The 12,566-nt window shown below is 37.8% G+C and overlaps 1 protein-coding gene across 2 annotated transcripts in view; it reads right to left on the bottom strand.

The window, feature by feature from the left end:
• Positions 1-7,302: 7,302 nt before the first annotated feature.
• NPEPPS (aminopeptidase puromycin sensitive) overlaps positions 7,303-12,566 on the bottom strand; it is a 107,384-nt gene continuing 102,120 nt past the window's right edge. For both annotated transcript variants that reach the window (XM_063300752.1, XM_063300751.1), the window contains 3 exons: positions 12,335-12,490; positions 12,190-12,237; positions 7,303-8,794 (listed from right to left, as the gene is read on the bottom strand). In XM_063300752.1, the coding sequence (XP_063156822.1) occupies positions 8,642-8,794; positions 12,190-12,237; positions 12,335-12,490 (357 nt within the window). In that variant the 3' untranslated portion in view covers positions 7,303-8,641. The remainder of the gene's footprint in view (positions 8,795-12,189; positions 12,238-12,334; positions 12,491-12,566) is intronic.

The following is a 12,566-nucleotide window of genomic DNA, read 5'->3' as shown; positions in this document are numbered from 1 at the left end:
CCAGAAACAAAGGACTGACTGATTTGATTTCTCCAGGGGAGTATATCTTTTTTCAAAAACCTAAGCCCAAATGCCTACATTCAGTTTAGCCGGTAGATTGCAGTAAGAAGCAGAAACTATTCCAATAGTGATTTGAGAATGTGACATAGATATATGTACAGGTTCAGTCTAATATAAGCCCCACTGATGTTCTGCACAAGCTCTGCTGAATAGGAAGTGCACCACTTAGTACTGTACTCCTAAAAAGATACAACACTGCTCCAGTTCCTATTTCACTTGTTCCATCTTTTATTTTTTAAAAGGCAAAGTACTGCCATTTACCATCATTGCTATTTCAAAGAAAGTATCTGAGTCCCACATAGGCTTTCTTATATTTTATAAAAATTACTGTTATAGCCCAGTCTTTTATTTCAAAGTATGTATGCTTTTACACAAAGAAATAGATAATTTTGGGGTAACAGAAAATATACAGGGAAATTAAATGGAATGGCAAAGAGCAATCTCGTCAGTTTGCCTTCTGGTAAATGGGTATTTTGTGATGGACTACCCTCTTGGCATCTGTTGTCCAAAGAGACAGCACCTCACTTCCATAGCAGCAGTGTTGTGAGAATGTCCACAATAAGCTGTCAAGATTCCAAAGATGTTCACTGGTCTAAAATGGTTTTTTTCCCCCCTTCCTCATGAAGGCCAAGTGAAATGGTACACAGCTTATCGACGCTTGTGCTCTGATTGCAATGGCTGTTTTGGTTTTCAGAATATTTTTCCCCAGACCTCCCTGATCATACCAGAAATTAAACCTAGGCCGTACTTGCAGAGTGTATACTAAAGAACGGTTCCACTGACTGATGATGAACTCTGCTGATACACGATTATTTCAAGCCTTTTCTTATAATTCCAGAGTTTTCTGTAAATATTCACTCAAAAAGCAAGAAAAAAATAGCATGTATTTAGGAAGAATGCTTTCTTATTTCTTTTCAATACCATGGCAAATTTTATAAAGCTCTACTCATCTGTTTTTTGCCCTAAGCCAAAAGTTCCAAATACAATAGTTTCTTATATGGAAGTTCCTGCAGTCCCTTCATTTTTGGACTGTCCATTTTGTACTCTTCAGCATCTTTTTTTGTAAGAAGATGATTACTCTGTAGACAGCATTCCACGTGTGGTTTCATCATTAATTTGTATAAAGGCATTGTGATATTTATAAATTTAGTTTCAATTCTTTACTAATTATTTCCAAAAATATTGTCTTTTTCACAGGGAGTTACATACTGGTCACTGTTTTTATCTTATTGGGCCAAAATTCCTTTCCAAATCAATTTCCATCATTTTGGACACATCACCACATACATAAAGAATAGAAATTGTCTACCTTTTTGTTTGTTTAAACAGATGCACATTTACCATTATAATGCCCATTCTCCCAATTTTTAAAAATTCTTCTGAAGCTCTTTATCTTTTTATTCCTACCGTTCTAAATAATCATTAGCAAACTTGGCTATCTCACTGCTTACTCCTAACTCTATTGTTTTAATCCGTTTCAATAACTGTTCAATTATTTCTAATCCAATGGTTCTTTTTTTAACCAATAATCCATACAATAACTTCTCCTATTTGATCATGAATCTTTGGTGAGAGAAGCTGTCAAAGGCTTTATCAACAGATAGGGCTTCCCATGTAGTTTTCTTTTTTCTGTAAAGACCCATTGTACTAGGAGAATTTTTAGCTAAAAGGTCTTTAACAATTTGAAACAAAGCATAATTACGAGCTCAGAAATTGTATATATGGGAATTGGATTATATCTGCTTCTGTGATGCACTTTATGGAGGGCTGCTACACTGCGTGCACAATTATTAGGCAAGTTGTATTTTTGAGGATGAATTTCATTATTGAACAACTACAGTGCTGTCGGTCAATCCAAAATGTTAATAAACCTCAAACCTGAATATTTAAGAAAGTAAAAGTGAGGTTTTGGCTTTCATAGGAGCATATCTATGTGTGCACAATTATTGGGCAACTATTAGTGTGCAGAATTATTATGCAACTAAATGAAAAACGAAAACTCCCCCATCTCACTCATTTATTTTCATCTGTTAAAGTGAGAATAATAAACAAACAACTCAAAATTTACAAATAAACATTTCTGACATTTCAAACAAAACATCAGTGACCAATATAGCCACCCTTCTTTGCAGTAACAGTCATAAGCCTTCCATTCATGGAGTCTATCAGTTTCTTAATCTGTTGACAATCAACTTTTTGTACAGCAGCAACCACAGCCTCCCAGACACTGTTCAGAGAGGTGTACTGTTTTCCTTCACCGTAAATCTCCCATTTGAGAAGGGCCCACAAGTTCTCAATAGGGTTTAGGTCAGGTGAGGAAGGGGACCATGTCATTATTCTTTCATCTTTGAGGCCTTTACTGGCTAGCCACGCAGTGGAGTACTTCAATGCATGCGATGGAGCATTGTCCTGCAGAAACATCATGATCTTCTTGAAAGATGCAGACTTTTTCCTGTACCACTGCTTGAAGAAAGTGTCTTCTAAAAACTGGCAGTAGGTTTGGGAGTTGATTTTGAGTCCATCTCAACCCAAAAAGGTCCAACTAGCTCATCTTTAATAATACCAGCCCATACCTGTACCTCACCTCCACCTTGCTGGCGTCCGAGTCAAAGTGGAGCTCTGTGCCCATTACTGATCCAGCCACAGGCCCGTCCATCTGGTCTGTCAAGAATCACTCTCATCAGTCCATAAAACCTTTGAAAAATCTGTCTTCAGATATTTCTTGGCCCAGTCTTGCCGTTTTCAACTTACGTGTCTTGTTCAGTGGTGGTCGAGTTTCAGCCTTCCTTACCTTGGCCATGTCTCTGAGCACTGAACACCTTGCACTTCTGGGCACTCCAGGTAGGTTGCAGTTCTGGAATTTGACAGCACTGGAGGATAATGGGTTCCTGGTAGCTTCATGTTTGAGTCTTCTCAAATCTTTGGCAGTTAATTTGCGTCTTTTTTTCTCAACACGTTTCTTGCAACCCTGTTGACTATTTGCAACAAAACGTTTGATGGTTCTGTGGTCACGCCCCAATATCTTAGCAATTTCAAGAGTGCTGCATCCCTCTGACTTTTTACGATTTTTGACTTTTCAGAGTCAGTTAAATCTCTTTTTTGGCCCATTTTGCCTGAGGAAAAGAAGCTGCCTAATTATGCACACCTTGATATAGGGTGTTGATCTCCTTAGGCCACACCCTCCCTCATTACACAAATACACATCACCTGATATGCTTATATCCAATAAGCATTCAGGTTTATACAGCTTGGAGGTGGAAAATATGCATAAAAATGTATGATCAAAATACTCACTTGCCTAATAACTGTGCACAGTGTATGTCATTTTAAAGTAATTTTTGCTGCTTAATATTGTACACTCACATGTATCTCATTGTATGGATTTGTTCTCAGAAGTATGCCCAGAAATTCCATTATTTGAATAGTCAGGTTTCCATGAGGAAGAGCTGGGATATCCCTATTAGAGTATTTAAGAGGTAGGGGAAATACTAAAGGAGACTTGACTAACCAGCCAAGGAAGGGAAGTAAAGCAAGAACCATCTTTCTCATTTCTTTTTGGCCTTCCCTTCAGCCTTGATACCTTGAGCTGCTTATACTCATTTCATAATTCCAGTTTAGATGAAGATATTACTGAGGTCCCAGGATTTGAATTGGAAGAAAGCAGTATCTTCTTGTTATTCTTTCATAGAGACCTTTTTGGAACTAAGTTACATGCATTAGTGCAACATAAGAAACTGATTCATTTCCTGCTTCTAGCTATGAATTAGGTTTGTATTGCAAAGCATGGAATCTATCTTCTTTAGATTAATTGTATGTGAAAGTCTAATTACTTGAGTTGGTTGACAGTTATGAATTTTGAAGAATCCTTCAGTTATTGATAGATGTATTCAACATTGATCATCACTTCTTAGTTATACTGTATTACCATACATTTTTCTAATAAAAAACCCTGGTATATACAAATGTTGAGAGTCAAAATATTTAATAAGTATGCTTAAAATATTTGTATTTCTTAAGTTACTTATGTAATCCTCCACACACACACATATTCCCAAAGTTTTGTTGGCTTTTGTTCTTATTTCCTTAATTCACTTGTCATACTCAAGAGTAGGCTGAGATTTGCAACACTGTATCTGTTCTGCAAAAGTTGATACCCACAGAAAGATAAGCCGGCTCGAGTTTTTCACTACTTTCAGATCACAGGTGGTGTATTTGCTGCTTTTGTTCAAAGTATGGTTATTTATGGTAATACAAAGATGTACCAAATGCAAAAGCGGCGTCCCCCCAAAGGGTCAGACATGACTCAGTGCTTGCACAGGGGACCTTTCACCTTCATTTCACCAAATGATAAACAAGCATCCTTTCCAGTCTGAGGCAATTCTGCTCCTTGATTTATCAACAACACAGGTGACAGGAAAAATCATGTAAATGCTACCAATAAAAAACTACCCACTGAACCTATTCTTTGGCAATGTTGGTGAAAATTGTATGCTTATTGAGTAGCACTCTGTCCTTAGGATTGTTTTCCTGAGTGGTTTGTGAACTACTGCAATCTAGTGTACCAGAGGACTGTCAGAAGTACACTGTAATAGATTTACTATGCATTTCAAGGATTTCTTTGTATCCACCTTTGGGCTTTACTAGTTTCACTATTGTTTGTAGAGTGATCTAAAGCACAATTCTGACCAGGATAATCAAAATGCTGCCCTGTGAAACAATTGTGTCCCTGTTTATCCTGGTTTTCTTCTCAGCTACAGATATTAGGAAAATTAGTAAAGCTCCTTCCTTTGAGTGGTGCATTGGGTTAGTATAAGGGTAATAACACTTACGAATATAAGGGTACAGTTGGGGTTGCAACTATTTTGCCTTTTGCCAAGTGGTACAATTTGTGCTCACCAGTTGTCTCCAGGAAGCCAGAGTATCCTCTTGGGAAGACAGGAGCAGGTGGACTGAAGCAGTCACTTGGAAACCAAGTCTTCCCTTCATAAATAAAGAGTATGTGTCTGCATGTTATATTCAACCTCATTTCTGGGCAACAGGAACTCTGCACTATTAAGACTGGACAAGGAAGGAAGAGTAAATTTGAGGTGAGATAGCACGAATATTCTATAGAAGGTAAAGTAGAAATTTGAATGATAAACTGGAGGAAATATCTGTGTATAAGATGCATTTCAGAATTCTGCATTCTTTCTTAAATTAGACATACTGCAACCAAGAAATCCCAACCGCTAAGCAATCATTATCCACATCAAGCCTATTAGCTATTATCTAAAATAGTTCTTTACTGACCAGGGTGGCTGACTTATTTTGAAAGAAATCTAAAATACCTCAGTTAAAGTTAAAAATACATCTAGCATGGTTAGCAAAAGAAAAACTACCACCTACTCTTCCATTTGGTGTTCTAGAAGAGTGTGGCACTGAAGGAGGAACAGGATCCAGGAAGAGAAGCAGAGAAGACAAGACCTCCATATCATTTATGAAGGCCATGAAAACAGGAAACTATGGAGACCATAGATTAGAGGACTGGGAAAATAACATGGCAGTAAATTTAGAGCTTACAGATCTAAGCCTTTATCTATTAGACAGAACTACGAAGCCTAATCCAATAAACGCAGGGAAACAAATCTTTACAGCTAAGCCTCCTGATCCAGCCCAAGAAGAGGGAGGCTCAGCCAGCTGTCAAGTGCAAGCAAGTATTTGGTGACTAAGAAATACATCTGGATTGGGGGGGGAGTTAAGGGTGATAGTAGGCCATTAAATGAAGACATCAGCAAATAGAACCTAGGTTTCTGTCATATTTTAATTTTCTCAGGGTTGACGTCTTCTCACCCACCCTTATTTTTCTAGGCCTGTTAACTTATTGTTACATGAGATTTATACACCATTTACTCCTGCTTCTTCAGTTCTTAGGATCCAAGCCATAAAACAGTGCCTTGCCTATTTTAGCATAAGTTATGTTCAGTATGGTACAGCCAGTTTAGAGCAGCATTATTAAGAAAGTAGTTAACATAGTGTGTGCATGTTTCAGAAGCATGTGAAAATGGCAGCTGAATAGTAAAGAACAGAAAGTTAAGAGTTTTCTGTCATGTCCACATCAGGCTGCTGCCACATTTCGAGGCAACAATGTCTGAGACTGAGAGACCATAGAAATTATACCCATCCTTCAAGAAATCCCTAGACCTCAACACAGGTATAAAAGTTAAACACCCATTTTAACAGTGATTGTTATCAATTCTTCAATCGTTGCAGAACTAGGTAGCTACACAGCAACCTAGATTGTACTAATGGTGCTTTGCTTGTGTGTGTTGAACAACAGATATTGAGGATATTATCCTCAATACATCAAAAGTAAAAACATCAACCTACACAAATTGCATTGAACTGAAATGTGGGCATGTTCTATCCTAAGAAAGGTTAGGGCTTTCATAATGCTGCTTGTTTCACAAAGTGTTACAGTATAGTCACACACACCATTAAACAGCAGCAGAGACTGAGGTCCATTTCCTGCAGGATGACTGCAAAACTTTCAACAAGCAATTACTCTGGTGGGCAGCCAGAATAGATTAGCTATATAGAACACTGCCCTGAAAGGTAGCTGGTCCAAACGCACTCTGAGATGCTTTTCCAGCCACGTTTTTGTATTAGAGGTACATAAATTTAAAAAAAAAAAGGGGGGGGAGGATTAAAGGGTTATAGTCATACATAGTTGATTTTAAGTCCCACTGAAATCAATGGCACAGGACAGCCATAGTTTAACTTAGGTACCATTTATTTCAGTAAGATCTAAATATAACTAAAGTTTTAAGTTTGAATCCAACCTAAATGTCTATCGTATATAAGTTCCCCTGTAATGAACATGACAAATAATGAAATGAGCATAAAATAAATTCACATGGACTCCCCCACATACAATAATTAAAAGGGCAGGGAGTAATCAATTTTGGATTTTTCCAGTACAAGTTCTACTGCAATGGATGTGAGCTGTACAAAAGCACTACAATTGCAATGAGCTTGTGTAGGAAATGGCCCAGCAAGTCAATTGTGTTTAATGCTGACTACACTGTCCCAGGTGTATTTCCAATTTGAACAGACACATGCCAAAATGCAGTTAAAAATAAGAGGGAAACTCATATACCACAATCCATTTCAATTGTTTCACAGCCATGGTCATATATCCCAGGCTGTGTACAAAAAAAATAAAAATCCTATTTTGCCAATATACACACACCAAAACCAAGACTCTTTCATTTCACATTGACTTTCCTTTTTATTAACGCCAACTAGTTTTAATTTTTTTCTTTTGTTTTTCTTTTAAAACAATAGCACAAAAATGTGTTTCCAGGGAAGCAATTTGACAGCTAGTGTCTGATGACCTTCTCAGATTAACAATTAAAGCCACACCAAATATGAATTTTAAAAAAGGTATTTTATAAAAGGGAACTGTAAACATTTGTGGGAGGAGTGGTGTTGGGTATGAAATTGGTAAGCAGGAACATGCTAGTCTGTTAAGCAACTGATGGCACAGAGCTCAGATTTTTATCATCATGCCAACTAGTGTAAGTTTAAGGCTTCTGAATCAAATTACCAAACATTACCAAATGAAGTAGAATGGAAAGCTGCAGTCACAAGGAGTTAGGGCACTGTTTTGTTTTTGAAACAGGATGCTTTTTTCGAACTACTAGGTTATGCATAAAGTGGGGTGAGACCTTACAATGGCCCAGAAGGATCCAATCACAATACTAAATCTTATTTGCATGCAGGAATAAGGTCTAAAGAAAGACAGAAAGGGTGGGGGGGGATAATTTTTTTTAATGTGGCTGAGAAATATGTTTCCATACAAGTTTGCAATCTCTGAGAATATTAGCAAATGAAACAAAAAAAGGTGGGGGTGGGGGAGAAAAGACAGACACAGAATATTTTATTTTCCCTTTCTCAAAAGATGAGAGAAGGGAACCTTACAAGCCTTCAGAATTTGAACCAAGATCACAGGTTGTCTCCCAGAACCTTCAGCTAAGAACTACACTTAAAGTTATGCCAAGCTGCCTTTCATAATTGGACCATTCCACACAACTTGTACGTGCTTTTACTGCCTTACAATGTGTTCTCAGGTGTGCTCAGAGGCGAAACCCATTCCTGCCCTCAACTTGCTATAACATTCAACTTGCCAAGAAACCTCTGGTTTCCTTTTTCCTTTCATTTTTTAGAAAAAAAGGAAAGGAATGGTTAAAAAATCATCAGTAGGTGTAAGGGAGGAGTGTATTAAATATTTTGACCACTGACAAGCCTTAAGGACATTTCACAGTTTTGTTATGCTCTATTTTATTACTATTATATTTACAGGGTGGTTGGTTGGTTGTTTCTTTGTTTGTTGCTAAATTTTTGATAAAATTTTTAATAGAATTTAGTTCTGGAGTGTGAGCAGGAACCAATAAACTACATTCATTGTCCAGTCCGCATTGGTGTGAGAAAAGACTCCAATTTCCTTGGCGCATTATTCAACTGTTGAATAGCAGCTCTTCCTCCTCACGCCGAGGCAGCTGGGCCACAGCAGCTGGGATGTCCGAGGTGGATGAGGGTGGGCTCACACAGCAGTGGGTGAGGCTTTGCGTTGCAGGAGGTACTGGTGGACATTTTCAGCATCCCGCTTGAGCCATGCAACGTTCAACAGGATGTTTTCACAGCACTGCTGGATGGTACGCTCAGCTGATGGAGCTGGGTGACTCTCAAAAAAAGCCTACATGAAATGAAATAACATTCTCTGGGAGTATCACATCTGATGACATTTTTGTATGATGAATCAGTCAGAATATAGGGACTTAGTTCCATAACATGTAACAGTTTGGAGGAGCACATACCCTAACTGCAAAAACAGTGGCTGCTGTGTTTGGCATTTTGGGGCTAAAGACACCAGCACAGAATCTACCTTTCATTAAGACAAATAAGAATACTTTTGTAATTATATACTTAACAACATGTGAAAAAGTAAGTACACCCAGTGTAAAGTTTTTTTTTCTTTTTTAACACATGTGGACATTTCAATATTTTATCTTCATTCAAAGAGTATATAAAGTTAAAGGTGATGTAATTGAACAAAAGAATTATGAAAAACTGACTTTGCAATCATTTTTTCAACAAAAAATTAACAGATATGCCATTTCCTTCTGTGGAAAAATTAAATACACCTTTGACTCTAATACCTGGTATTGCCCCCTTTGAAAGAAACAACTTCAAGTAGGCGTTTTTTATGACTGTCTACCAGTCTCTGGCATCAATGGGGGGGATTTTTTCCCCATCCTCCATGCAAATTATTTTCAGCTATGCAATGTTTGAGGGGTTTCTTGCATGCACAGCCTGCCTCAAATCACTTCATAGCATCTTGATGTGATTTAGATCCAGGCTTTGACTTGGCCATTCCAAAACCCTACATTTCTTTTTTTTTTTCCAGCCATTCCTTGGTGGATTTACTGGAATGTTTAATGTCATTGTCATGTTGCCAGGTCCACTTTCAGTGGTGCTTCACTCTTTTGAAAGATGGTACAATGACGAATTCATAGTGGATTCTATGACAATGAGCTGCCTAGGCCCTGATGCAGCAAAGCAGCCCCAAACAATAACATTTCCACCACCGTGCTTTAAAGTTGACATCAGGTTCTTCTGGCAAAATGCTGCCTTTGGATTTTGGCCAAATTGTGGCCAAATAACTCTCTTTGCCTCGTCTGTCTACCACACATTGTTCCCAAAGTCCTGGTCTTTGCCTAGGTATTAATGAACTAACTTTAGTTTTGCCCTGATGTTCTTTGCAGACATCAAAGGTTTCCTCCTGGCACATCTCCCATGTAGATCTAATTTGTGCAGCTTCTTTCTAATGGTAGACTCATGCACTTCAACATCAATAGTGGCGAGAGCTACCTGTAGCTCATGTAATGAAATTCTGGGGTTCTTAGAGACTTATCATGGCATTTTGCATTCTGCTCTCAGGCGGACCTTGCTGGGATGGCCTGGTCTGGGCGAGTTGGCAGTTGTTTGAAATTGTCCCAGTGTAATGACTGATATTCAATTGTTTTGCAATCTTTTAAAATAGACTACAAAATGTAAATGGTGCATGATATTTGTTATATTATATCCCCTTTATCTATCAATACTGTTGAAATGAAGATAAAATATCTGTAAGTTGAAATAAGTTGAAAAAGTAAAAAAAATCAGTGGGGTGTACTTACTTTTTCACATGACCATACACTGCAAGGCTGTGCAGGATCCAGCAATTTGGGAACAGAATGTTCTTGAGAATGTCACAAGATCATACTGAACCCCTCCAGACCATGCCATTCTGGGGTACTTTGCTGGTTTGCAGAAACAAATTCCCTGAACCAGAAGCAGACATCTCAAACAAGTTTGGGGAATTTATTTCTGAAAAGTGCTGAACCATGCACAGAACAGCACAGTCTGGAGGGGGAACAAGTTCTCCAAAGCATTCCATTCCTGAATCACCCAACTGTGCATATTCTGTATTACACTGCATTCTTCTTTTTCAGTTCCATGATACCATGTTTTAACAGATTAATTGGAAGGAGAGGGTGTCCATTATTCAGGTATGTCCACTGACTGGGAAATAGAGCACTGTGGAGATTTAGATCATTTATGTGATTATATCATCACATAAATTATTTATTTTTCTTTTATTTATAGGTTACCCAACTCTCAAACGACTCTGGGTGGCTTACAGTTAGGAATCAAAATATACATACAAGAACATATAAATGATGGGTATTATATTACTTGTGTCATTTTATACCATATGCATGACACAATTCATTCAAATGGTCATTTGGATCATTTGCATAATGGCATCATTATGCAAATAAGGTGAAGTGTCCATTGCATAAAGCTCCAGTAAAATGAGGTTTCACTTTAATATGTTCCTCTATAGTCCCAGGAAAGCTATGTATTATTCTACTTAAAAAAAACCCCATAAACTCCATTTCTACTTCTCCAAGTGCCCAGTTTACATACAGAATATGAAATAATAGTTTAATAATTACACTGAATCTCATACAGCTACATTTTGAGGCAAAGTGTACTTTGGATACTTTGTCCTCCAGATATTCCTAAATAACAAGTTGCAGCATCCTTCATCACTGGCCACACTGCAGGAACGCTAGTAGCTGTAGTTCAGTAACTTCATGATTTTAGGACAGGGATGGGGAACTTATCACTTACATTTAAAATTATTACAGAAACAGTCAGTCAGTTAGCAAAATCGATCTACGTTATCATAAAAAATATTCCTTGAAACATATATCGCTGCAGAGTTTATAAAGCTCACTCAGCATAATAGTAACAGTAATAATAATAAATTAAACTTGTATGCTGCTTGATTCTCAGCGACTCTCCACCGATGAAGTTTACCAAGCCTCTGATCTTTATCCTCTCTCCAACTGCCACTTTTTTCTGATTTTAATCCAAACCAAGTTTCCATATGTCCTCTTTCTTGCAAACTGTTAGACATGTGGTTAAATCCCACAGCAATCATGGCAGCAGGAAGTCTATATAATCCAGTAATTTGACAATGATTTATGACCTCAAACTTTATGGGGTATACCAGCCTTCTAGCTGATTAAATAACCTGGTAACCATCTGATATTTTGGACTACAACTCCCATACATCCTGGCTAGTCTGGTCAGGGATAACAGAAATTATAGAATTATAGATTATAGAATAAGCACCTAAAGCTATCAGATTGTCTGTCCTTACAGCTTATTCTTGGAAAAACTGAATTTACTGGACTTATACAATAGGAAAACAAAAGTTAATAAGCATGGCTAATTTCTATAGCTACTTACTTAGGTGTTTAGTCCAGAAACTATTTTGGAACAACACCAACAATCAATTGATACTCTTTGACTTAATTGCCCACTAAATGTGATCCATCTAGAAATTCTGTAGACTGATGGGACAAAAATGTGCTGAGTCAGAGAACACAGTGCTGGAGTGTTAGGGTCTAGAACACCCTCACTCCAATTCCCCCTTTCAGTGAGGATGGTCCAACAGAGGAAAAGGAAAGAATCATTCCAATCACTGGCATGTAAACCTGAAAGGCAGCAGCAAAGATATTGATCAAACAGTTTTACCTTAACTTCTGCAGCCATTTTGTCAATTGCAAATCCATCGACTGATAGCTGAAAAAACAAGCAGAGAGCATGATCAATTAGGTATGGATTTTTAAAAAAGTTTTATTGTTTCAATGCTGCCATAGCCAAGACTTTTTGTGCACACCTTTATTAGCCTGGATATTAAGAACCCCCCCTGGTAGCGATTGTATAGTTCTTCCCAGTTGTCTCTGACGAACTTCCAGGCAGCCTTTCTGCCCTGCTTGCTGCCTCCTGCAACTCCACCAATGACAGATACTGTGTCTTGGGGACGTACCTCTTCCTGCAAATGGAATAAGAATATTTGGTTTGAATATATAAAATAAATTTCACACATATTCACTCAAGAGATGCCTTTA

The sequence above is a fragment of the Candoia aspera genome, chromosome 4 (genome assembly GCF_035149785.1).
Source record: "Candoia aspera isolate rCanAsp1 chromosome 4, rCanAsp1.hap2, whole genome shotgun sequence".
Classification (NCBI taxonomy): Eukaryota; Metazoa; Chordata; class Lepidosauria; order Squamata; family Boidae; genus Candoia; species Candoia aspera.
This window is presented reverse-complemented; position numbering and strand designations above follow the sequence as displayed.